This window comes from Scyliorhinus canicula, chromosome 16, assembly GCF_902713615.1.
Source record: "Scyliorhinus canicula chromosome 16, sScyCan1.1, whole genome shotgun sequence".
NCBI classification, from domain to species: Eukaryota; Metazoa; Chordata; class Chondrichthyes; order Carcharhiniformes; family Scyliorhinidae; genus Scyliorhinus; species Scyliorhinus canicula.
The window spans coordinates 58,103,599-58,129,128 of NC_052161.1; the positions used below are offsets into that span (position 1 = coordinate 58,103,599).

General features: G+C 43.0%; 1 protein-coding gene across 5 annotated transcripts in view; it reads right to left on the reverse strand.

Annotated features, from left to right (window-relative positions):
* Window positions 1-4,658: 4,658 nt before the first annotated feature.
* pcgf5b (polycomb group ring finger 5b) overlaps window positions 4,659-25,530 on the reverse strand; it is a 249,944-nt gene continuing 229,072 nt past the window's right edge. For all 5 annotated transcript variants that reach the window (XM_038822039.1, XM_038822035.1, XM_038822036.1 and 2 more), the window contains one exon: window positions 4,659-7,379. In XM_038822039.1, the coding sequence (XP_038677967.1) occupies window positions 7,332-7,379 (48 nt within the window). In that variant the 3' untranslated portion in view covers window positions 4,659-7,331. The remainder of the gene's footprint in view (window positions 7,380-25,530) is intronic.

Consider the following 25,530-nt stretch of genomic DNA (forward strand, 5'->3'; position numbering starts at 1 on the left):
ACCTCTTCTATCTCTTCTGACTCCATGCACAAGTTCCCACTACTGTCCTTGACCGGCCCTAACCTCTTTTGTCAAGGTCTGGGAACTTCTCGGAATCAGAAGGTGAAAATGACCAAAGGAAAATAGTTTTTCAGTCTGGGCTAATGCACTGTGGTTTAAGTGGGGAAAATCTCTGGGGAGTTAAGGTACTTTCAATCTGCAGAGCTAATTTATTTTTCAGCTCTGAGAGAGGATATCACTGCTGAGTGGAGCCAAGGAATGCAGACAGTCAGCTTTTGGAAAAAACTTTGGAGAGAGGAGTTGATGTCTGATCTGTCTGACACTGAGTCCACAATTCTCTCACAGTAAGGTGGTTAGCACAAGAGTAATACTGTTTAAAGCAGAGCAGTCTTGTCTGGGGCGAGGAAGAAACTGAAACGCAGCAGTTGAACCAGATTTTTGAAGATATTCAGCCAGAGTCTGATGGGGTTCTAAGAGGAGCCAAATCTGTTCTGTAACGCAAGTATTACTGTATGCCATGTTGATTTTTAGAGGTGTACGTTTCTTTTCTAGATGTTTAATGGGAAATTGAGCAGTAGTGTTTAAGGGGTAATTGTAAGCTGTTCTTTTCAGGTGTGAAGTTTAAGAGTTTAATACTGTATTCATAATAAAGTTTTGTTCTGAAAAATAACAAATCCCTATTTTTTCATGCAATCACTCCTGGAGCAAATCATTTCTTCCACAGTCTTGCGAAATAAACCAAGATATTAGGGTTTTGGTCCAATATCCTAGCCACTGTTGGTGTCCAGTCTGGGATCGTAATAATTGCCAATAGTGCAGCAATTAGAATTGGGGATGCAAAGATTTTGAAGAGCACATTTATCTCAATGTGTTGTAGGCCTAGGGGAGGTTACAGGGAGGGAACGGCCATGGATGGATGAAAATGTTAAAATCAGTGTGATGCTCAATTTGGAACGCATGTATGTCAGTGTGTATAAGAGTGATGGGAATGGGCTCAGCAGATGTTAGGATACAGGCAGCAGAGAATTGGGTGAGTTCAAGTTTAGAGGGGGTAGGCTGGTCAGGAAATGAAATGAAATGAAAATCGCTTATTGTCACGAGTAGGCTTCAATGAAGTTATTGTGAAAAGCCCCTAGTTGCTACATTCCAGCGCCTGTTCGGGGAGACTGGTACGGGAATTGAACCGTGCTGCTGGCCTGCCTTGGTCTGCTTTAAAAGCCAGCGGGCAGCGGTATTAATAACATTAGTTCCATTACCCATTCAACTTGTTTTTAGTTATTTTTTCGCAGGACACTGGCTAGGTTAGAATTCCTAATTGTCCTCGAGAAGATGATAGTGAGCTGCTTTCTCGAACCACTGTGGTCCATGTGGTGTAGGTACACCCACAGCTCCAGGATTTTGACCAGCGACAGTGAATCATTAAGGAACGGTGATATAGTTCCAAGTCAGAAGGGTGTGTGGCCTGAGGGGAAGTTGCAGGTGCTGGTGTTCCCCATACAGCTGTTGCCCCTGTCCATTCTGGTGGTGGAGGTCACAGGTCTGGAAGGTGCTGTCGAAGGAGGCTTGACGAGTTGCTTGCAAGTTATGAAACGGGAAAGGGTGAATAGTTTATAAAACCAAGGCAACATGTTTTGCCGGATAATTGTGACACAAACTATTCACTAACATGGCATTAATCCAGCCCCTTCATTTGAAATTGATTTCTCTTCCATTTTCAAGAAACACTGACAAATTACAAAACAGGAAAAACATGTCATGAATTTCAAGGCTGCGCTTTGGTATAGTTCCAACTATTAAATAACCTGTCAGCATGACTTCTTTACGCTACGCTCCTCACACATTTTAATGATATGGTAAACCCTTCAAATTATTGACTGCCTACAAAACATTATCTGCAAATGCTCACATTCCAAGCATTGTCCAGCATCTCTGACTTTGTCTATATAAATGTTTCTGGAACATACCTCTCCATTCACCTGAGGAAGGACCTGCGCTCCGAAAGCTCGTGTTTGAAACAAACCTGTTGGACTTTAACCTGGTGTTGTAAGACTTCTTACTGTACAAAATATTAGTTTTGATAAATATTAGCTCCTTTAACCATTATGCGTCACATACCAGGAAACGATCAGCCCATCAAATTGTTGGAGACAATGGGAGCACAGAGTTAGATTCACAGTATCACTGAATTGATGCAGACAAGGGATCCATTTAATCCGAAACCAAAGAAACTACTCTTGAACTTAATTTACATGAATGAGTTTATGATTTGTTTACTCGTGTCCAACATACATATTTGTAGGAAAGTTGTGTGAGTGCAGCATCATTTCACCAGTATCCTTTGCAAGCCTCTTTCAATATCAAGAACACAGATCAAATGGCCCGGTCATTATCATGTTTTCTACATCAGTAGCTTATTATTATAATTTTAACTTTTGTTGCTCTTTAAGTGACAGAAGCAAGTTAAATTACTCATCTATAATTTAATTACTAATATATTCAGGCAACTACCTGTCTGTCAATATAGGTTAGAAGGATTCTGGAATATTTTGAATACCATTCTCAAGATATAAACCATAGTGGGCAGCCCGGTGGCGCAGTCGTTAGCACTGCTGCCTCATGGCGCTGAGGTCCCAGGTTCAATCCCGGCTCTGGGTCACTGTTCGTGTGGAGTTTGTACATTCTCCCCGTGTTCGCATGGGTTTTGCCCCACACAACAAAGATGTGCAGGGCAAGGCCACACTAAATTTCCCCTTAATTGGAAAAAATGAATTGGGTACTCTAAATTTAATGGGCCTCATCTAATCAGGCATCCTATGATTACGCCTCCCTGCCCCATCCCGGGCAATGGCAAACACCCTCTGCTCTTGTCAATTCCCACCCATCCATGCGTCACTGTGGTTTGCCTGACTGGCCCTGTTGACCCTCAAACCCACTTACCTGGTTGGGAAGGCAACCTGCTTCCATGGCTTCCTCTCCCCCAGGTTCAGTCTCACCAAAGGCCAATGTTCAGCAGTTTTTGAGGCAAGCTCCTGTCCTTTAAAGGGACGGCAGTCCTGACATCAACTAATCATTGCCAGATGGCCAGAAAATGTGGCTGGAGGTCTGAGAATGGCTGAGGTTGGGCTGTTCTCAGCTTTCAAACCTATCATTCTGACCCTAGTGGGAAACATGCCTGACTGAGAGATGCTCTCCCATGATATTGTGGTGCTCATTTGTGATCAACGGATTGGCTGAGTGAAGCTTAGCTCAGTCACTTTCATCACTGTTATTGGAAGTACGTTGTTGTTGTTCCAGTAATTTAAAATGCAGGTGGCAAACCTGCCATTAGGAATGTCAAAGATAATCATTTATGTTAGTCTGCTTCGCACTTTCCTCCCTGATGTGAAGCATTTAGTATTTGAGCTGGTTTGAAAAAAATCACCTATTCTTATTCTGTAGGTGTCTTTGAATATTTGCAATTAAACTGCTTCCTGGTTACTATGGAGCTGAGATTACAAAACATATGCACAGAAACATTGACATAATGCTACATATGCTACTGTTATTGTGTGAAATAGTTTGAACGTGTGGTCATCTGAAGAATAGTACATGGAATTCAAAAACACATTTGGAAACCTAGCTTCTTGAATCTTGTCCATTTGGAAGGGTCTATGTATTAGTCTGTCCGTGTCCAGCCTGTTTTGTAATTATTTACTGTTTAAGCTATGCTTTATCAATAAAATAAACAAAGCACACTTTTGCTATCTATTGGTCTAAGTGGACTTGACCGTGGCTAAGAGCTGTAACTAGTTTCAATTGAATCCATTGTTGAAACCTAGACATTTTCAGATCCAAGTCACTCCGTTATGGAAGGAATGCAACAGGTGATAGCAGAGAGGTGATTCGTCCCTTCAACAAAGGAATTTCGTAAACCGATGGGCTGCTGTATGATTTTAAAAAAGGAATATTAAATTGGATGAATAGGCAGGCCAGTTTGAAGTAATTCCAAATCAGTGTCCAGTGAAAATGTAATTGTCAGCAGGACTTAAATGTTGCATTTTTTTTAGTTAATGTTATCGTGAGATACCGAAGAGAGGGGAGAGCAAATAAGAACGTTTCAATGTGAAATCTTTTTTGGTGACCTACTAAAGCGATTTTGCTTTTGCTGTTAAATAACTATTGTATCATTATGCACACTTAACAATTAAGTGCTTCCCTACAGCAAAAGCGGATGTTCAGAGGACTGGGAGCAGGTGACCTGCCTAGTTGCTTGCAGTTGCTAGGCAAGGAAGACCAGAAAACAAGGGAGGAAAGGAAATAACAAAGATTTATTATTTACATCTATAAAAATGAACCTATCTGGAAAAGAACTATGCTAAATAATAAAGGTACATTGTTCATACTGCTCAGCAATTTAAAAACTTATATCATAAATTTCACTTTTTATCCATTGAAGACAAAGTTCAGTTTTGTACTTTCCCTCTTAATTAATAGGTCCGGATTTCTGCAACATCTTCTGAACTCTCTTCAACATATCGTCATTCGCCTGAAGTAAGATGTGCAAAATTATTTTCAATATTTCAAAGGGCAGGCTCATTAATGACCTCACAAAAGTTACGATAAATGTGATTTTGCAGTCAAATGCTCAAAAGTGCACAGGAAAAATAAAAAAATATATATATTTTTTAACTCAATTGATTTAATGATGATGGACAATAATCAGTCCAGTTCCACATAGTTCACTGACAGGACAGGACGATGGCTTACGCCTTTACAACAGCATTTTCATAACTGGTACATTTTATTGCTTCTTTAAATTAGCAAATCACAAGACAGTGGGTGAATTGTGCTTCAATTGATACAATTTTCAGACACAGTGTTCATTTCTCCTCCCAGTGTGATTGCAAATGTACAGAACATTCACTAAAACCCAAACATGGTTAAAGAGGAATGTATGTCTGCAGCAAATACATATTAAAAAATAGAACTGCTTCTCTAAACAGTTTTTTGCAAAACATAAAATACTATTAACATCAGTATTGCAAACATTTACAATTGGTTTTGTTTACAAAAATATTTACATTTTTAATAGCAGGATTTATTCATTTATAATGATCTTCAAGTTAACTGTTCATTTAAAATTAAATGATTCTTGGACTCACTTTACAATCACAAAATTCTTTTTAAATGGAGTTTTGCAGCGTAGTATTTTAGAGTGCATTGCAAAAATATCTGGGAAGTTGAGGAAATTTTATTTTAAGGGGTATAAAAAGAATGTAATACCATTAAAATGACATTTAACTGCACTGGCTTGATAACATTACAATGTTTAAACAGGTTACAAATCCTCAGGAATTAACACTATTCAACGCATTCAAAAACTAATGTAACATGTTAACACAATGGGGCGATGCCATGTTGACTACAGGACCATGGCTGACAAATGCTTGGCTGTGTCCTTCTAAATTGTGGATTACCAACAAAATATTTCAGCCAATAACTTAACTGTTGCGGGACGTAGGTGAATACTGAACACATTTATATGACATTGCTTATCAGTTATTTTTACATAGGCATTGTCCCACTTATTTTAAATTGGTTAACCATCAAAATAGCAGTTAAAAGAATTTCATATGAATGTGTTGAAGCATTTGGCCACCAGCTTGGTCAACAGTATCCTTTAGGTTTTCAGGTCAACTAAATCCTCTTTATAATTGAACATCAGGAATTAATAGCATACAAACCCCCATAATTTTCAGTGTCTTCACCATTATGATCAATGATAAAATTCCATAGTACATTTTCAATGTTTTGTATTGTCCAATGGAGTGTACAATTGTAATAATAAATAAAAAAACATGCACTGGTGTAAACAATAGACTCCAAAGGCTGAACACAAAGTCAGCCGGATTCTGTCCTAACTATCAGACAACTCATTGAAGCAAGAATGATAATCGGTAGCTCCCATTTTTTAGGAGGGTCTGGGAGGTAAATCACCAGTGTTGCAGATCCCACTAGCTTAGAAGGCTGACTACAAAATCACTACTTCATTAATAGTTTAGCAACATAAATGTACATTTTTATAAGTTGCAGCACTGATGTTCAATTTACATTCAGTCAGTGAAGATTAGCCCACGGAGCTCACACTAAAATGTACTACGGTTCCTGAAAACAATGTTAGACGTAAATTAGGTAAGGATAATGCAAATTATCATTTAATATTGTTTAATCTTATATTCCAAAATAAATATGACATCTGATTGTCAAGGAGGTGAAGAGTGCAGGGCAAGATAATCTAAAAAAGACTGTTTTCAGCAATGTTGATTGTATTTTAGTTAGTGACAATGAAGGGAGAGAGCTGGTCCAAGCAATCTGTCATAGTCAATCAATGCCTGCTTTTAGTAACTAACTTGGCGTGCTAAATAACGGAAGGTTCCAGTGATTTCAAAATTCACCTGTGACACTCACATAAAAGGATTATATATATCATTTACAAACTCAACTAAATAATCTCTGTGTAGCAGTCATTTTGAAATTTGACTTGTTAAGGAAGCAAATTCTTAATTCCAAAATCTTAATTGGTGTACATTTTTTAAAATGAGGCTTCATAATATTTAATGGACTAACTTGCTTGAAAGAATCAGACTACATATTTCCCTCCATATTGGGAATAAGTTACTACCTGGTTTCCTTTTGTGTGACAGTTTTTGGGGACTTTTCTTTTACTTCAAGTCACTGCTATAAAACAGTTTATTAGCTAATGGGTAGATAGAAAAAAGGGCCACCAATGTTTAAAGCAGGGATAATTTTGAAAGGATTTCCCTCCCCACAAACTTCCTTATGATTACACCAGTGGCATATAACCAAAACATTTTACAGCTTCAAACCGTAATCTTTCGGGTTAATTAACTTACTATAAACAAAGAAAGTCAATACATATGTTAGCCGGAACATAAATTTATTCAAAGACGCAGAACAAGTTTTGCCATTTTGTTATGTGTTTTAGCATTAGCACAAGCACATGTATAACTTCAGGACGTAGGCTTATAGACACATGGGCAGTGAATAAGGACTCTCAATTCACAGGCTATAGTGGGTGATTATTTGCAGTATTCAACACAAATATCACACAGATCGACACAAACGTTTCATGGCTCCAGTAGCAGAATAGCATTGGGCTTGTTCTTGGGAAAAATAAATGCATCTGAAAAATGGTAGGCAGATACAAATTTTGTTTCTGTTCTGAAAAAATCTGATTCTGTCCATTGTCCAATATATCCATTCATTGTGCAAACTGTCGATGGGTAAACTTTAGTGCAGTATCCACCATAGTGGATAACAGCTGCTCTGGTCTAACCAAAGTCAATCCTTGGCCGATACTGTAGTACCATTGGATAAGACTGGAAAAGAAGCAGGAAAGAATTTTTAAGTTATTATTGCTGTAACATCAATTAAAATGCATCACCCTGAAGGTAATGAAATTCCTTATTGCTTTTCAAGAAGTATTTAAATTCAAATTCCACAAGAATATTTTTAATCATTACAAGAGTGACCAAAATACGTGTCGGAAGCCTGTCCATCTTGTGCAGCTGATGTAATCAAGTTATCTTCCCCACTCTGATAAATACAAGCCTCATTCTGGAGCACATACTTTATTGTTATTGGATCAAAAGTGGCAGCATTGATTTCCTCCAAATGAAATGAAAATCATGAAACATAAAAAATAAACCACCCTAAGCAGCATCAGGGCAGGAAGGGAAAAGGAGGTTGGATGTGAAACTTTTGGATGTGAAGGTTTAACGTAAGTCAAAGAATGAGCGGGAGATTAACGATAACAGGCATCTTGGCATTCTTTCTCATTTGCTTCCCTTTCCCACACATATAAGCAAATGTAAACAGGACAGAAGGCAAGCATTTTGTTTTGTATGTCTTCAGATATCTTACAACGTTGCAGTGACAAGCGTTTCATCATCCAGGCTGCTCAGTCTTTAGTGTCTTAAAGATAGCCTTGAAAAGCATGTTGGCTTGTGAACGAATCACTGCACAAGGTGCATGAGCTCTAACATTCCATGGTATTTATGCCAAGGAGCAGCATGAGTGAGATACCCTCAATTACGACACAGGAGAGAAGATTGGTAATTCAAAGGCTTTAATCATCAGAGAACTGAACAGCTACCGAGAAGTGTGCTCACCACATGCTGCCGAGTGAGCCTCATCTTATATACCGTTTCCTGGGCGCGGAGCCAGAGGCAGAGTCCCCCAGGGTTCCAAGCCCAGTCTTAAAGGGCCAATGTATTAAAGGCAAGGTACAGTTACAGCAGCTACTGATACCATTCATCACAATGAGGTTATTAAGCATTATTTTAAAAGGGCTTTGCAATTCACCTTCCTTCCAAAATATAGGAATTGCCTCATTGCCAAAAGATCTTTCATACTATTTTATAGTGGGAGCTGACACTACACAACAACCAAGTGTTAACTGTCTTCAGTGGAAATGGCAAAATGCTGCAGATCATAAACAGGCCACCATAATTGCCTGAGATGAACTGTAATCAGTCTTAGTGTCACAGATAGATGCAAACCCTCTCAATCAGCCTCATCAAGAATTCGTCCTGAGGGTTGCTGTTTCAAATCTGTGTTCATCAGTTTCAGAAGACCTCCCTAGTATGAGTTCTTGAGAGGTTTATTAATATTGAGGGAAGGGAACAAAAACCTAAAGATGAATATGTATGATATTCTTGTCTGAACATTTAGCACATTTCCCCTTTCTGATATACAAAGAGGTATTAACCATTTAAAATATACAAGTTTACATCTCCATTGAAATAGCATTCAGAGGCAAGTCAAATGACCATGCCAAATGTTCTTTGATGAATATTACAAAGAGCAATTTCTGGCCACTCACTATCCAAAATTAGAATAGGCGAATATCCCTTTATAGAATTAGGCAGCAGGAGACTACTGATGATTCACAAGTTTTATTGTGACTTAATAGTTCAGCACATACACTGCTTTTTAGTCGCTCTTCTGGATCCTCATCCTGTCCAGAAGCTTTAAACACAAGTTTAAATTCATTGTGAAAGCTCAGGCGCGATCTTCCCAAAAGGGATCAAAGTCCCCGAGTGAGCGCGTTTAACAGTGTCGAGAAACACAGGGTTATTCAACACGACTCGTTTTGGATAAGAGGCCACAATGGGGAACCTTCGGCCGAGGCCGCACATAGCCTGCTTTTTACAATAGGGAGCTCCGCTCATTGTAGCGAGGCCCCGTTGTGGCCGGGATTCCCCTTGCATTGTCTCCATTCAATTCAGGAAGTGCCTGAAGGTGATTCAACGCATTCAATTCAGGCATCGCGAGGCGTGTAGATCCCAAGAGCGGGGTCTCCCGGCTTTCACTGTACATGCTGCAAAGCAGCGAGATGCATTTCTGGCGCAGGTTGGTTGGAAGATCGCACCCTTAGTCCTGGTTCAGTCTTAAAAGGACCTGCATTTCTAACATTGACACAGGATCCCACAAGAAGATTGGCACTTTAGTGAGGTAATAAAGTGGGTCTGGTTCCTGTGAAACAATAACATTGCTGGAGCCAACAAGAGAGCAAGGTGAGGAGACAGGCCATACAAAAAAACTTTCACAAATAACACCGTTATTTCCGAATTAATGGATCCAGAAAGACATGTTGATTGTTCCTGCCTTGTGATGATTAAGCAGCAGGCCTTATACTTTGAATAGGACAATGGCATACGGAGAAGAAAGGTACTGTGTGTTGACCATTAGAAAGGATCTATATGCATAACTTATGAGTAGGTAATGTCCAAATACCAAGGGTAAGTCAGCAAAGATCAATCTGGTTGAAGTCGGCCTTGTTGTCCCAATAGGGAAGCACAGACAGCATCAGCTAGGTTACCATGACATTCATAGTTTTCAAATAACAAATGTCCTAAATTGTTAAATTTTAAATATTCCATTTCAAGATTCCTCCCAGACTGTAAAGTACACACGGAACCAATTATTAATTTCCACACTGCACCTTTCTGAATGCTGGTGACTGTTGTGTAAGCAACAGCGATCAAAATCTTATCCACAGCAGCCTCGAAGAGTCACACGACCAACTGTGTATATGTAAAGTTCTGACAGGACAATCCCTGTCACTTTTGGCATGAAATCAGCTCCTATTTGAATGTAATAGCTTTTTCAGTGGCAGAGCTGGGCCACTATGGGGTGTGTTGTACCTGTCCAGCACACAAGTGTAAACTGCATTGGGCTGAGGGTACACGGTGAGCTAAAGGGGCAGGATTCTTCAGTCGTCGATGCCGAAACCACGTTCGGCAATCTGCTGGAGAATACCCGTTTACGACCAAGTCGGGGTCGGCGCTGCTTTCGCGGTGCTCCGCCCCCTCCAAAGCGACGTACGCCGCGCGCCGTATCGACGGCCTCAGGCAACCACCCGATGCTCTGCCCCCGACCGGCCGTGTTCCCGATGGCGTCGGTCGCATGTACTATCATCTGTTGGGAACTCGGTGTGGTGACTGCGGACTCAGTCCAGCACTGCTACAGTCGAGAAAGGGCCGATCAGTGGGCAGGGGGTCTTATCAGGGGTTAGGGGCACTGTTGGGAGGGTGGTCTTGTGCTTGCGAGCCGGCCAAAGGGGGGGCACTATTTCGCAGACCGGGTCCACGAGCGTCCGCCGCCATGTTGCACAGCGCGGCCGCTGCAGGCTGCCTCCATGTTTATGTGTGGCCACGGACCTGGCAATTCTCCTGGACATTTTGCCAGCTGGAGCCAGGTGCTCCACGCTGCTTGGCTGCTAGCCCCCAGTCAAACGGAGGATCAGTGGCTGTTTTCACGCTGAATTTCGATCGTAAAACGCCACTGCTCCCATGCAGGCGTGGGGGACATAGACTCAAAATCTGAGAATCCAGCCCATGATATATAAATCTCAGGAGCAATCTGGTGACAAAAATGTACTCATTTAAAAATATTTTTACCAGGAAATTCACACAATTATTATTTTCACCAGCCTGTCGGGTTCTTTCGTTATAAAATGTCAGTAGTTTGTCCAGTATACTGCAGATAAAGTCAGGGATATGTATTCCATTCATCTTACAAGGATTGTGCGCAACTTAACGGAAACATTTCTTTTTAAAAATAAATTTAGAGTGCCCAATTCATTTTTCCAATTAAGGGGCAATTTAGCGTGGCCAATCCACCTAGCCTGCACATCTTTGGGTTGTGGAGGCGAAACCCACGCAAGCATGGGGAGAATATGCAAACTCCACACAGTGACCCAGAGCCGGGATCGAACCTGGGACCTCAGCACCATGAGGCAGCAGGGCTAACCCACTGCGCTACCGTGCTGTCCATGATGGAAACATTTCTAAGGGTCATTTTGGGCATAATTGGCTGGGTGTTCCATGATGGCCGCTTTGGCAAGATCAAGTCGGTATTTAATGGCACTTAGTGCCATTTAGAGCCCTCACAAGCTTCTCGCCATTACTGGCTTTCTCGCTGTTTAATTCCCCAGACTCGTGCCTCAGCAGCTCACCATTAACACGAGGGAGCTGCTTTTACATGCTCTCTCGCCACTCACTCCCAGTCAACCATGGCAGCACACAGACCTGCTCATCACTTTGACAATGCCAACCTGGTCAGGCTTATCAACGGTGTGGAGGCGAGACAGGACACCCTGTTCCCCTGTGGGGGTAGAAGGGCCAGCAGCAGGGTCCCCAATACTGCCTGGGAGGCAGTTGCAGCAGCTGTCAGTGTAGGTAGCATGCCAAGGGGGACCACCGTACAATGTAGGAAGATAGCCAACAACCTCCACCGAGCTGCAAGGCTAATTTACCATCTCTCTTTTGGCATCAGTTCTGTCTGCCACCCTTCAAATTCCCAACCCCCACAAATTACTGGCTGACACTTTGCGCTCTTCCCAGCACAACAGCCCCTTCCTATCCAGTTGCAGTGCCCACAAATGCTTCCTGCCATAGAGCCCCCCAATCCATCAAACATGCAGCTCACAGAAGAAGATAATCCATAATAAGCGGGAAAAGGAGTATCAGAGATCCGAGTACTCTTCCCCCAATGAGGAACGGGCCCTGGCGATTGTGGGGTTGACTTTGGAGAGAGCAATCACCGACAGCGAGATTGGCCTGCTCCGCAGAGGTGAGGATACACTGCCTCTTCACCCAGATGACATGTCACAAGTGAGTTGTTCATGGCAGACAAAATGATCCTTCCCTCTCATTGACTATATTGACTACATGTCCATTCTCTCGCAGGATCTCCATGTGATGAGGCTGGTCCATCTGGAATAGTCTCTGCTCCCCACCTCCGGCAACCCTCAGACATGCAAGAGAGCACCTCGGGGGAAAGCTCAGAGAAGACAACCATCGAAGCATCGCAGCTATCACCCACACAATTCACCAGCGCAGAGATACACACCTCGGTGATTGACCTTAGTGGACAAGTTTCTGGGGGGTACAATATGGTGAGCACCACACAGTTGAGAATGCACATCAGGTGGAGGCAGGAACATCCAAGGGAGGCAGCAATCGGAGGTCTGCTGGATGTTAGCAGCATTCCAGAGAATGCATAGCCAATTGGAGGCGTACCAAAGGCTACAGGTGCAGATGATGACGTTGACAATGCATGGCACCGAGGCCAACACAGCTCGGGTGTCAACTGCAGTGGAAAGCCTACAGAATGAAGTCAGCGTCTTGAGTGGTGATGTCCAAAGCATGGCTCAGTCTGTGCCGCCCATGGCTGAGTGCCTCAACATCATGTCCCAGTGGATGAGGGACATATCGCCTGCTTCCACCCAACCCATTACCCTCCAGGCGCGCACGCACACGCACACAAACACACACCCCTTTGGTCACGAGGATATCCCCAGTGCTGAAGCCCAGCTCTTTAGTGTTTGATTGTTGGCCACTGCCTATATGGTGCTGACACTTCTAGAGGTCAGGCAAACTGTTCAGGCTTCAAGTTTGATTGAAATGTGATGCAATAATCATCGTCTTAGACATGGCATGTGTACTCATGAGACTGCACTTGAGTACATTTTATTTATTAAATGGTCAACAGTAAGAAAGATTTGAAACTCAACTGTGCAACATTCCACATATCACACGAACCATTAAAAAAGGAAATGTTACTGTTTCATATTCATAGAATCATTACAGTGCAGAAGGAGGCCATTTGGCCCATTGAGTCTGCACTGACCCTTTGAAAGAAGAACCCATTAGACGCAGTTGCCCACCCTATCCCCGTTACCCAATAACCCCATTTAGACTTTTGGACACTAAGGGGCAATTTTACATGGCCAATCCACCTAACCTGCACATTTCTGGATATTGGTACCAATACAAAGCTATATCAGCTCATTTTCACAAAACAAAAAGTACACGGTATCATCCCTCACAGATTCCTCAACAGAACGGAGGATAAGCCTGAGAATGTGTTATCATGCCCAGAACTTTGTCGTAGAAATGTTTTGTCTATCAATCTGTTACTTGTTCCGCTTATCAGTGCCATTTGGGTGGCATGGTCGCACAGTGGGTAGCACTGTTGCTTCACAGCTCCAAGGTCTCAGGTTCGAATCCCGGCTTGGGTCACTGTGTGTGAAGTCTGCACATTCTCCCCATGTCTGCGTGGGTTTCCTCCGTGGGCTCCGGTTTCCTCCTTTAAGTCCCGAAAGATGTGCTGTTAGGTGAATTGGACATTCCGAATTCTCCCTCAGTGTACCCAAACAGGCGCCGGAATGTGGTGACTAGGGGCTTTTCACTGTAACTTCATTGCAGTGTTAATGTAAGCCTACTTGTGACAATAGAGATTATTATTATTATTCTCCATCCAGGAGCTGCAGCTGTGCAGGCCCTCTCACACGGCTCAATCTCATCGGAACCAAATCCTGGCATCCACACATTCCACTGACCCTCAAGGTGCAGTTGAACATCCTTGATTCCCAGTGTGTTTACCCCGCGGTGATGTGTCAGTTACATGCAGCACTCACCACACCAACAACAAAAGCATCCGCACCTGCGAAAGCATTTCTTCAAATCGCATTAGCAGGTTGCCTGTTTGTCACAATGTCGCCACCAAGTCCCGCAGCGTCTTCTTGCTTCAAACCGGATTGCCTTTTGGACTCATACATCCCCCTGAGCACACTGTTCCAGGACCCAGGTACCTTAGAAAAAATTGTCCTTCTTTCCGGCTTCAGAAAAGGAAGGAAACAGCAACAGCAACCTCCAGACATCTGCAGCCACCAGCAAGAGCAAGCAGCAAACACAACCTGCAAATATTTTAGTTTATTGACAGCAACAAATATAGAAGACAATACAATGAGGACACCAATCACTTGGCACCCAGAACACACTCACCCCCAACCCCCCCATCTCCCCGCTCCATCTAGATCAACGGAAAGGCACACCAGCCTTGCTCACCAGAAAAAGCCATTTCAACATGGAGCACAGTGGGTGAGAGAGAGAAAAACATTCGACTTTATCCAAGAGGGGGCATAGTTATGCCCAGAACAGGTCCGGCACATTAAAAACCAAACCAAATACAAAGCAACCACTGAAGGAGAACACAAAACAGGCTGGAAGACAACAAAGTCACCAGCCATGCACCAAGGTCCAAACCAAAGCAAAAAACAAAGGAACAGCACCACCATCTGCAACCCCCCCCCCCCCCCCCCCCCCCCCCACCCCGTCCGCAGCATGCCGGTGGAAAGGCGCCCAAGGCATGTACAGGAAAGTATGTACGTGAACATCAGTGCTTGCATATCAGTAAAAGTGTGCATGCAAAAAGAGCACATGCGTTAATGACTATGCATCAACTCCTGGTAGAGCACATCTGCGTGAAAATGAGCAGCACAGAATGTCAAGCCGACACGGGGCACAGCGGAGGAAGGAGAGGGAACACTCCACCCCTTCTCCAGCATTGGAAATTTGCCAGGGTACCAGGCCATAGAAGCAAGAGGGGTCACAGCAAACAAGCACACAGCTGCCAGACAAAAAAAAGCAACAGGAGCTGTTTTGTGAGCTAACCACCGGATGGTCGCACCAACATGGACCATAGTGGAGGAGGGAAAGAAAGCGAAAACCACCTCCTCTTCTCCAGCACTGGCAGTGCCTCGCTCCAACGACTCCGAGGCCACACAGGCAGGAAGGGCTGTGACTGGTGAAAAAATAAACCGAGTTACATGGTATCCGTCATACAACCCCCCCTCCCTGCAAACATAGTACAAAGGAAAACAAGGAACACCAGGAATCTGCAAGGCTCTCATAACGGGAGCAGCAGATGGCTACTGAATATGAAAAGTCACGCTACTCCATGAAAGTGTGCCGCTGCAACGTCCAGGCTACGCAGTCAAGCGGGACCGCTGCCCTCCACTCATGCAGTATCGGCATCTGATCTTCCATCACCAGCCTGCCCGAGGACCGGGCCACAAGAATACTGGGGCATTAACAAGTGACCTGCAAGTCCGGAACAGAGCAAAGTCAATGCACAAAACAGACGTTTAAAAACATCCACAGACTGCTCGAGCAAGTCTCCCTGTGTCCTCAGCCCAGGATTTGGCCCGTCAAAATCCTCCCCTCATCGTGCTCCAAGTAAAACAGACCGAAAGGCAACTACCTTAATTCTTCCTTCTCTTTTTTCTTCCTTCTCTTCTTTCTTCCTTCTCTTCTTTCTTCCTTCTCTTCATCGAGAAAGTAGCAAGTAAGTCCCGGGGAAGAGGCAGCAGGCAAGCAGAAAAGGAAGCAGCAAACATCAAACAAACTCTCAGCTGTAGCCTCCAGACATTTGCAGCTGAGCAGCAGCAAACAGCAAACACAACCTGCAGCTGGGAAGTGCTCTCCCAACTGATGAAACCAATTCCTTATTAGCAATAGACTTTAGCTGTGAAGCTAGAGGCTGCTCACAGACAAAGGAAGTTAAAGTGACCATCAGCATATAAGCAAGAACAGGGCTCTGTCCTGGAAGTGTTTGGTGGGACAGACAGGCAGCAGCTATAGTTGCCCTTATTAAGGGTATCCACAATATTTAAAGATGGCTTGAATGCCTCACAAATGAAAAGCCCCTCAACCCTTCTCCAGCTCAAGGGTGACCCCCCCCCCCACCTGGAACGTTTCAGTACCTCAACCAAGCCCAACTCTCCCTGAGGAATCACCCCCCCTGCCCCTGAGCACTGGAGCAGCAACTCTAGTGCCGTTGAGCTGCATGCCAGAAAATGGAAATGGCTACTCACCCCCTCAGTAGCCATTGTGCCAGCCCTCATTTTTAAAATGGAGTACTAAACGACGCCCGGGTGATTTCTTGCTGGGGAGCCGGTTAATTCCAGAGGGGCTGTTACATCTAATTTCCATCTCGCTAATGAGATGAAAATTGATACAAATTGGAGTCAATGATATGCTGGCCATATTTGGATGTGATCCAGAACTCGCCATCAGGACCGGGCGGGTTAGATAGCAAATTGATTCACACCCGACATGAATCTCCATCTTGGCCTTTCTCGCTATTTACCAGGCATGCCCAGATCTGTGCTGGGCACAATGCAGTGGTTAAATCGTGCGCAATCGTTTCCATTTATGGAACATCGATATTTATCAGTAATTATCCTTCCATTGCTATTGAATGTTACTGTGTTAATTTGAGCTTTTAAGATTATGTTGGTAAATATCAGCATATTTTTCCACATTTAAACCTACATATTTTGGGATTCATTATTCACTTCTGGAAAGTAGGAATCGCCTCTTTCTATTTTGAAATGAAATGGTCTCAAATTAAAATGGACAATTCTCATGATTCTTCCTCCCACGGGAAACAGGGTAAGCCCACACAATACCCATTTTGCACTTTTCAAATGGTTTAATGGCTACTAAACTGGTGTAAATAGGGGAGAAAACTATTAACATAGCTGTGAAGTAGCAATTAAATCTCAGCAGTGATTTCACAAAGGTTAATTCATTGACCAAGTCACCATAATAATAATAATCGCTTATTGTCACTTATTCGCACAAGTAGGCTTCAATGAAGTTACTGTGAAAATCCCCTAGTCATCACATTCCAGCGCCTGTTTGGGGAGGCCAGTGCAGGAATTGAAACCGTAGTGCTGGCCTTGTTCTGCATTACAAGCCAGCTGTTTAGCCCACTGTGCTAAACCAGCCCCTAACTGCCCCTAACCCCACTAAACTGCTAATCAATTGTATAACAGGCAAAGCTGTCATCTTTTTGAAGCTATTGAAAATGAAATGAAATGAAATGAAAATCGCTTATTGTCACGAGTAGGCTTCAATGAAGTTACCGTGAAAAGCCCCTAGTCGCCACATTCTGGCGCCTGTCCGGGGAGGCTGGTATGGGAATCGAACCGTGCTGCTGGCCTGCTTGGTCTGCTTTAAAAGCCAGCGATTTAGCCGAGTGAGCTAAACCAGCCCCTTGTGAGTAGGAATAACCATGGCTGTTGCCACATTATACAGCAAGATGTCAGGGACTTGGCCACATCATCCAAGGCTAGAACTGGTCGAGTAGACAGTTAATGACAATAAACCAATTTATTACAACAAACCAGTGACAATAGTAATCTATCAGAAAGCACACATAAGGAGAGGACAGATACAAGGAAGTGCTCAAAATTGATAAAGGGCGGGGTCTTAGAAAGGTTGGTTGTACTTAAAATTAATAAGTCACCAGGACCAATTGGGACACACATCCAAGGATGCTGAGAGAATTAAGGCTGGAAATTGTGGAGGTAGTGGTCACTATCTTCCAATCCTCCTTTTGAAACAGGTGTGGCACCATGTGACTGTATTATTGCACCCTTGTTCAAAAAAGGGTGCAAGGGTAAACCCAGCAACTGCATGCCAGTTAATTTAGCCTTGGTGAAGGGAAAGCTTTTAGAAACAGTAATCCAGGACAAAATTGCCCATCACTTGGACATTTATGAATTATGTAAAGTCAACACATATTTGTTAACAGCAAATCATTTTTAATAACTTAACTGACTCTGATGATGTAACAGAGAAAGCCGGTTGACGTTATGTATAAGAACTTCCAAAAGGTGTTTGATAAACTGCCACATAATAGACTTTTCAGCCCTTGGAATAAAAGGGACAGTGGCATAGTGGATACAAATTTGACTGACAGTGAACAGAGTGTAGTGGTAAACAGTTGCTTTTATGATTGGAGGATGAGAGACAGTGTGGTTTCCCAGGAATCGACCACTACTATCCTGAACTTAGGTTTACATGGCAACTTTTCAAAATTTGCAGATGACACAAAACTTGGAAGTATTGTGAGCTGGGAAGAGGGTAGTGGTAGACTTCAAGGGGAGAAGCAGGCTTGTGGAATGGATGGACATGTGGCAGATAAAATCTAGGACAGAGAAGGGCAAAGTGATATACTTTGACAGGAAGGTTGAGGGGAAGGCTGGCACAATATAAAAGAAAGGGTACAGAGATAGTTGGGGTTTTATGTGCACAAATTGGTGAAGGTGGATGAGAAAGTAGTTAAAAAGACATATGGATTCCTGCAATATAAACAGCAGTATAGAGTACAAAAGTATGAAAGTTATGATGAACTTTTATAAAACACTGGCCTCATCTGTCCAATTCTGAGCACTGTATTTTAGGAAGGATGTGAAGGCCTTAGAAAGGGTACAGAGAAGATTTACGAGAATGATTCCAGGGATGAGAAACTTCTCTTCCAAGGATAGACTGGAGATGTGGGATCTGGTGCTTGGAAATGAGACAGGTCAAGTAAATCAAGTGTCTCTGGAAGAACATTTCGGTTCACATAACCATTGTTTAATAATGTTTAGATTAGTAATGGAGACTAGCAATGAACAATCTAAAGTAGAATTCTAAATTGGAAAAGGGATAAATTTGATGAGGAGGGATCTGGCCAGTGTAAAACAGCACCAAAGACTGAGAAGGAAAACAGTAATGGAACAATGGGTGGTCTTTAAGGAATAGCAATTAGGTAAATTCCAAAAAGAGGGAAAGGCAGTACAGCCAAATCCTTGGATAAAAATGGAGATAGGGAATACGATAAAACAAAAAGTGCATGATGCATGTCAGGTGAATTCTTCAAATGGGAACCAGGCCAAACGGCAGACCGTGCCCATATGCAGCATAGCTTAGAGAACATTCAAGCCTGGGCTAATCACTGGTAAGCAACATTTGCGCAATACAAGTGACAGGTAATGACCATCTTCAACAAGAGATAATCTAACCCTCTCCCTTGGCATTCGATGGCATTACCATCGCTGAAACCCCACTAGCAACATCCTGGGAGTTACCACTGACAAAAAACTGAACCGGACACACCATGTAAAGCTACAAGAGCTGTCAGAGGTTTGGAATTCTGTGGCAAGTAACACATCTCCGAACTCCACATAGCCTGTCCACCATCTACAAAGCACAAGTTAGGAGTTTGATGGAATAGCCTTCATCTGCCTGGATGAGTGCAGTTCTGACAATACTCAAGAAACCCAACACCATCTGGCTGCCCGCTTGATTGGCGCCCCAGTCACCAAAACAAAAGTTCATTCCCTCCACTATCAACGCACAGTGGCAGCAGAGTGTACCATCTACAAGAAGCAGTGCACCAATTCACCAAGGTTCCTTTGATCCAAACACACAACCTCTACCACTTAGAAGGACAACAGCAGCATGTACATGGAACACCACCACCTGCAAGCTCTCCTCCAAGCCACGCACCGTCCTGGCTTCAAATTATTTCACTGTTCCTTCACTGTCGCTGGGTCAAAGTCTTGGAGCTCCGATTTCAACAGCACTGTGGGTGTACCTACGCCACTTGGACTGCAAAAGTTCAACAAGGTTGCTCACCATCACCTTTTCAAAAGCAATCCTCTATAGGCAATAAATGATGGTCCAACCAGCGACACCCACATGAAATAATAAGGGGAAGTGAAGAGGAAATTATGAATAATAAAGAGGGAATATGAGAATAGAAAGGGACTTAATCTCAAAGATCTTTTCCTGGAATGTAAAACGGGAGGCAAGGTGGAGGCCTATTCGATTTTATATGAGCAGAGTTAACATTTCCTGTTGTTGCAAGATTGTCAACAAGAACCTCCATATCCATTTTTGCATTAATCCAAGAGTTCTGTTGTCATGTCTGTGGCCATATTTCCAAATCTTGCCATTCCATCATTACAATTACCAGTTTTGCATGTATGAACAAAATTTCTAGTCATTTATATTTCCCCAACAGGGGGATTTTTTCTTTTAATATGGACAGAAACCATCTTGTAGGAATGATAGAAAACATTGAATATTGATAATAATTTAGCTTTTCCTCCTTTTCTATGTCACTGGTTTGGATTTTGTGGCCAACAATAAACAAATGGTGCATGGACAGGACAAACAATTATGTGTCTCCTAACCCGTCAGATTAAACCAGCATCTAAACCAGGAAGTCTAATTTATAAGTGTTAATTCAATGTCTAATCATGTGCAGAAAGCAAAATAGAAGGAGAGAAAGAAGGATGAGATTATGATGGAAAGATGAAAGAGACAGAAAACTTTAAAATGTCCAATAGTAATTAAAATATGATGGAATGGGGGTCCACACTTGTGAAAGTTAATTTTCAGGGCCAGGGAGGTTGCTTCGCCGTAATTAAGACTTATAAGCCATGAAAAATTCACTTACACATGAATGGAAAATCCTCAATATTTTTGGTGAGTCTAGTGGTGTATCACAACTTCAACCTTTGATGTTTGAATGCTGAATCTCTGGTAAGACACCATTAAAGCAAAGCTTCTGATGGAGCTGAGCAATTCGGATAGTAACTTCCTAATTTTCATGTGGAATTGCACATATCAGCCACTAAAGTTGCTGTCCAATTTACGACTCAAGCATTATTATTTCTACAATAAAATCTGGGCCATTATACTTAAAACTTGGGAGAAATACTGTGGGCTCCTGTTATTTCAATGTTGTTAAATTTAAACAACTGCATAAATAAAATTATTTTAATTACGAACTGTTTAACTGATAATTGGAACACCATTTCTTTGATGTTCATGTGGTTAAATTAAAATTTGTTTAACATAAAAGATATCAATGGTCAGAGTCATCACTCCTTGGGGCGAAGTATCCTTTCCTATATTTATGGTATAAATAACTGAATTAATAGTAGGCTATTCAGTTACTTATGCTGGCAAAGAAATCAACCCTACCAATACATTATTCAGAGCTTAAATGAATAAAGTATGATCTAGAAAGTCTATCTTTACACTTTGTAGAAAAGTGTTTCCAAGTGAAAACAACTGAAAGAGATAAATACACACTCAGCTGGATTAGATGTTCCAAGTTTAATTAAAACTGTAACCAGGCTGTCTAATTACAAAGTAATTAGTAGAAATGCATGTTGAATGTAATAATTAGCAGTTGACTTGCAATTGATTAACAAGAAATAACAAAGGCAAAAACTGCATTTGAAATGAATCCATCCAAGTATTTCTACAACTCCTGCTGAGTTCTACCTTGAAAACCCAATCAGTCTGTAATTTTTTCCCCTTTATTCTATTCTTCAATTGATACTTGTAATATTTCAATTGATTTAATGTGTTATAATAAATAAGGCCAATGAACAGCTTGATTAGCTTAACAACCTATTAAGTGCCGTGATTACATGGTATTCTGCAAAAAAGCAACATAAAATTAAGCAACATCTGTTTTATGTTGAGCAACATTAGCATAAGTATTTGGAAACACAAAAACAAAAAGGCCACAAAAAAAAGCGAATCCCTTGAAACAACTTAGCGATCCTGTGCCTTCCTTGCCTTGAGTTCAAGACATTGTTGAATTTTTGCAAGTAAAACTACTTCATGACTGAGATAGTCAATAATTAACAGATGGTTTTAAGTGTGAGGATTGAAATAAGGCCCAGAATTTAAATTACCCCAGTTTGGAACAATGGATATATTTCAAATTCATCCATCGCAAACCAGCCCAGAGTTAAAATTAGGCCTTAAGATTTAGGCAGCTGCACTGGGGAAGAGAAACACTCTTTATTTACTTCCAGAGAGAATTCTGTTGCTTCTCCTTTGAAAGATTCATTTATTTGTCGCTGGCTAGGTCATCACTTATTGCCCATCTCTAGTTGCCCTTGAGGAGGTGGTGATGAGCTGTCTTGTTGAACTACTAGTATCAAGTCCTGAGGTGGAGGTACACCCACAGTGATGTAAGAGAGGGAATTCCAGGATTTGGACCCAGCGACTGAAGGAACGGTGATATATTTCCAAGTCAGGATGGTAAGTGATTGGAGGGAACCTGCAGTGGTGCTGTTCCCAGGTATCTACTATCATTGTCCTCCTGGATGGTAGCAGGAGTTGATTTGGAAGGTGCTGCTGAAGGAACATTGGTAAGTTCTCCACACTCTCCCGATATCTACACTCCAGTAACCAAATGTAAAATAGTGAAAAATAAAAAGTATAAAGTTTAGAATTTGGTTGTTGGTTAGGTCAAAAAATGATAATCGTGGTGGCAGTGATCCATTTGCAGTGGGAATGAAAGCTGGTGCAGCAACGACCCATTTTAGCACACTTGCTTCCCTTGTTTCCTAAAAGGGAATAAAAACTTACACTTAATTTCAACTGCCAGCAGAAACTCTTGAGTGCAAGCCCGCTTCACGTAGTTTTGTCCTCTTTTGGCTCTACAGCGGTAGGATACCCGGCCAGACCAGACCACAACTTTTTTTGGATACCAGACGAGAACCTCAAAACCGAGTAATACTCTGCATCCTACATCTCACCCTCCCACCATCAGACACCTTATCAGAGAGCTCAAGAAGACCCCCCATCAGAGATCTCCTCCATCAGAGACCTCCATATCGGAGAACCTCCCTTTAAATACTTACTCCCTGAAAAGTCCATTGTGTCAGGGCCATGCTGGAAAATACTTCCACCAATCCACGAACCCCGGCTGAGAGGGTCAATGTATCTGGGAGGCGTCAAGAATCTGGTATCCAGCCCGTTAATAGGATGTGAATGGACCCATTTGCATCCTCCCACTGGCGAGTCCGTGAACTTCTATGGCGCCAGTAGTAGGAGACCGGAACATCGGCACCGATCTCGTTTTTACCCAACACAAGATTCTCTGTCATATCAGGAACTCTGTTACCAGCGGCGGGCAATTCCCCCCATTATAATGGATTGCAAAATTGCAGATGCACATGGCTCCTCCCATTAATTACATCATCTGTATCGCAATAAGTTCCATAAAACGTTTAGCTCGGACTAAATTCAATTCCTCATAAATTATCTACACTCCAGGGAATCTCCAGCAATCATGCCAATATCCCATTAGTCCTTTATCTGTAACAATGTAAGTGGCTGGAATGAATGATTATTTCACTTTCTACGACACATACTGCCTGTATGTATTTTAAACCAGGGTTTTTAATAACATTACTGCCAGAAATATGAAATATAATGGGCTGGATTCTCCGTTTGCTGACACTGAAATCGCATTTGGTGATTGACCGGAGAATCCGTTTTGATGCCGGAATTGGGGCGGTGCAGTTTTTCAGATGCTCCGCCCCCTCAAAAACGGCGTAATCGCTGAGTACACCACATAGGGGGGCACTATCTGGCAGGCCAGATAAGTGTGCAGCCAGCGCAATGTTGTACAGCGTGACCACTGCAAGTCTCCGCCATGCACCATTCATTCACACCGACCTGGCAATTCTCCATCCGTATCTGCGGGTAAAGCCGGGCTTTCCATGGCGTGGCTGCTGTCCCCCCCCACCCCACCCCCCCCCCCCACCCCCACTGTGCAGAGCAACGGTGTGGGGGCGGCACCAACTTTTTCATCATAAGAATAGACACATATGCTCCGGACATAGCTGTAAAAACGGAGAATGCAGCCCACTGTTCTTGTGGGCAGCCCAATGTTTATGGGCAGTACGGTAGCTGTAATGAACTCCAATTGGCTTTATTGGTTGGCCAATTGGAGTATGAGGTCCCTCAATGATAGCTCATTGAGGGGGCCCATATAATCACCTGTGTCAAGTTTACTGGACTGCTAGCAGTACTGTTTGTAGCTGCTCCTGTAATATCGTTATTGTAAATAAATATTGGTGTGGTGACGGAACTCCTGCCTCCCGTGGATTACTACAGTGGCGACGAGGTAAACTACGAATTTTGCGGAGACCAGCTGCTGCACTCGGAGGGTAAGCCTTGCCATTTTAAAAATGCTGTTTTTTGGGAGGTTAGAGGCATTCGACCCGGCTATTGAGGACTGGTCCCAGTATGTGGAGAGAATGTGTTACTTCTTCCGGGCAAATGATATACTGATGGACGAAAGGAGATGGCTTATCCTGCTGTCGGCGTGCGGACCCGCCGCTTTCGCCATGATACGTAGTCTGACTTATCCCGATGCGTCGGACACGAAAACGTTCCAAGAAGTAACGGAATTGGTGAAAGAGCACTACGACCCAAAACCACCCCTCATTTTGGTAAGGTACAGATTCTACACAGCGAAGCGGGAAGACAGGGAGTCAGTCACAAATTTCTTGACCCGCCTGAGAAGGCTGGCGGAAAAATGTGAGTTCAGCCCGACGCTAAATGAAAAGCTTCGGGACCGGTTAGTGTGTGGTATAAACGACCTCACAATACAGAAACGCATGTTGGCGGAAACGGAGCTAGACTGCAGGCAGGCGTTACAGCTCGCACTAGAAAAGGCAGCAAGTGGTGCGCAGGAACTACAGGACACGCCAATGGAGGTAGATACCTGTGAGAGGGACCACCATTATGGGTCCTGCTACCAGATAGCCGCTCTCGGGAAAAACCTGAGGAATAGAGGGAAAAAGGAAAACCCCAGAACTGCCCCAAGTCTGCCAGGACTAACTGGAGACAGAGGGAAGTACCGGCTGAGGCTCCCCCAACAGAGAAGGACCGTTTCTGGCACCAGACAGAGTGGGGTAACAACAAGAGAAACCCTAGAAGGAGGTGGCAAAAGAGGAATAGTAGGTGGGGACGCAGGGAAGTACACAACCTAGACGCCCCATCCTCCTCCGAAGTGGAACAATTATATAATATTACAACGAAGAAAGCAGAACCCATTAGGATTACCCCACAGGTGAACAGGCGGCCGACAATAATGGAAATAGACACGGGTGCGGCCGTATCAGTAATGGGAGTGGCAGCATTTAGAAAAATCAAAGATGGACTCCAGCCACTAACCCTAACAAAAACATCGACGAAACTTAAAACCTACACGGGGGAACCCCTGGAAGTTTTAGGCACGACTCATGTACCTGTGAAATATGAGAAACAATTGCTCAGATTACCGTTGACGATAGTAGAGGGCTCCGGACCGAGCTTAATTGGACGGAACTGGCTGAAAGGCCTAAAATTAGATTGGATGAAAATTTTGCAGAGTGGAAGCGGGCAGTTGAGTGGAGTACTCCAAAAATACCCAGAGGTCTTCCAGGAAGGTTTGGGGGAAATCATAGGCGCCAAAGCAACTTTGCACGTGGACCCAGAAGCCCTTCCAAAATTTTGTAAGGCCAGGCTGGTACCTTTT